We start from the raw sequence: 669 nt of genomic DNA, 5'->3' as shown, positions 1-669 counted from the left end.
CCACATCACTGCCCTCAGCAGCCAGGGAACCGGGTGGGGACTCCAGCACCCACTCCCACGGGCCCGGGTGGGGCAAGGGCACACGATCCAGCCCCTGCAGCCGCCTCATCGCAGGCCTCCTGCTCCTCCTGCCACTGAGGGTGGGTCATGCCGGCCCCTGCAGCTGCGACCACAGGTGGGCCTCGGGGCAGTGGAGCCTCCATTCCTATCCTTGGGGCCCTCAGACCCCCCCCAGAGGGTCTGTATTAGGGGGAGGGTCTGCATTAGGGGGAGGGTCTGCATTAGGGGGAGGGTCGGTATTAGGAGCCCACAGGCTGGGAGCCGCCCTGCGTCTACTTGTAACGTTTTGTAATAAAAAGTTTGTCCTAAAGCAGTGCCTGCCCTCCCTCCCCACAGCTGTGCTGGCCATGCAGCCCCTCCCGGTCCCCAGGGTGGCCCTTGGCTCTCCCCACTTCCTCTCCGCGTCCAGACCTGGGGCGGCGCTGACCACCGCCCCCTGCTCCACGGTCCTGGCCTGGAGCAGCTGCTGGCTGGCCAGAGGCCCTGAGGCCCTGGGATCGTCTCCGGCCAGCAGAGCCCCTGCAGCACCCGACCCTGCATCAGGGACCGAGGCCAGAGTGCAGGCTGGGCCCAGCTGAGAGGGGGCCTGGGGTGGGGGCGGGAGGGGAG

The 669-nt window shown here is 68.3% G+C and overlaps 1 protein-coding gene across 1 annotated transcript in view; it reads left to right on the top strand.

Moving 5' to 3' along the window:
• Positions 1-249, top strand: part of ENTPD2 (ectonucleoside triphosphate diphosphohydrolase 2) — a gene marked incomplete at its 5' end in the record, with an annotated part of 4024 nt that extends 3775 nt beyond the window's left edge. The window contains 1 exon segment of the mRNA XM_015572341.1: positions 164-249. Within this exon segment, the coding sequence (XP_015427827.1) occupies positions 164-249 (86 nt within the window).
• Positions 250-669: the final 420 nt, after the last annotated feature.

The sequence above is a fragment of the Myotis davidii genome, unplaced genomic scaffold (genome assembly GCF_000327345.1).
Source record: "Myotis davidii unplaced genomic scaffold, ASM32734v1 scaffold609, whole genome shotgun sequence".
Lineage (NCBI taxonomy): Eukaryota > Metazoa > Chordata > Mammalia > Chiroptera > Vespertilionidae > Myotis > Myotis davidii.
Note: the sequence above shows the minus strand (reverse complement) of the source record. Positions and strands in the feature narration are given on the sequence as shown.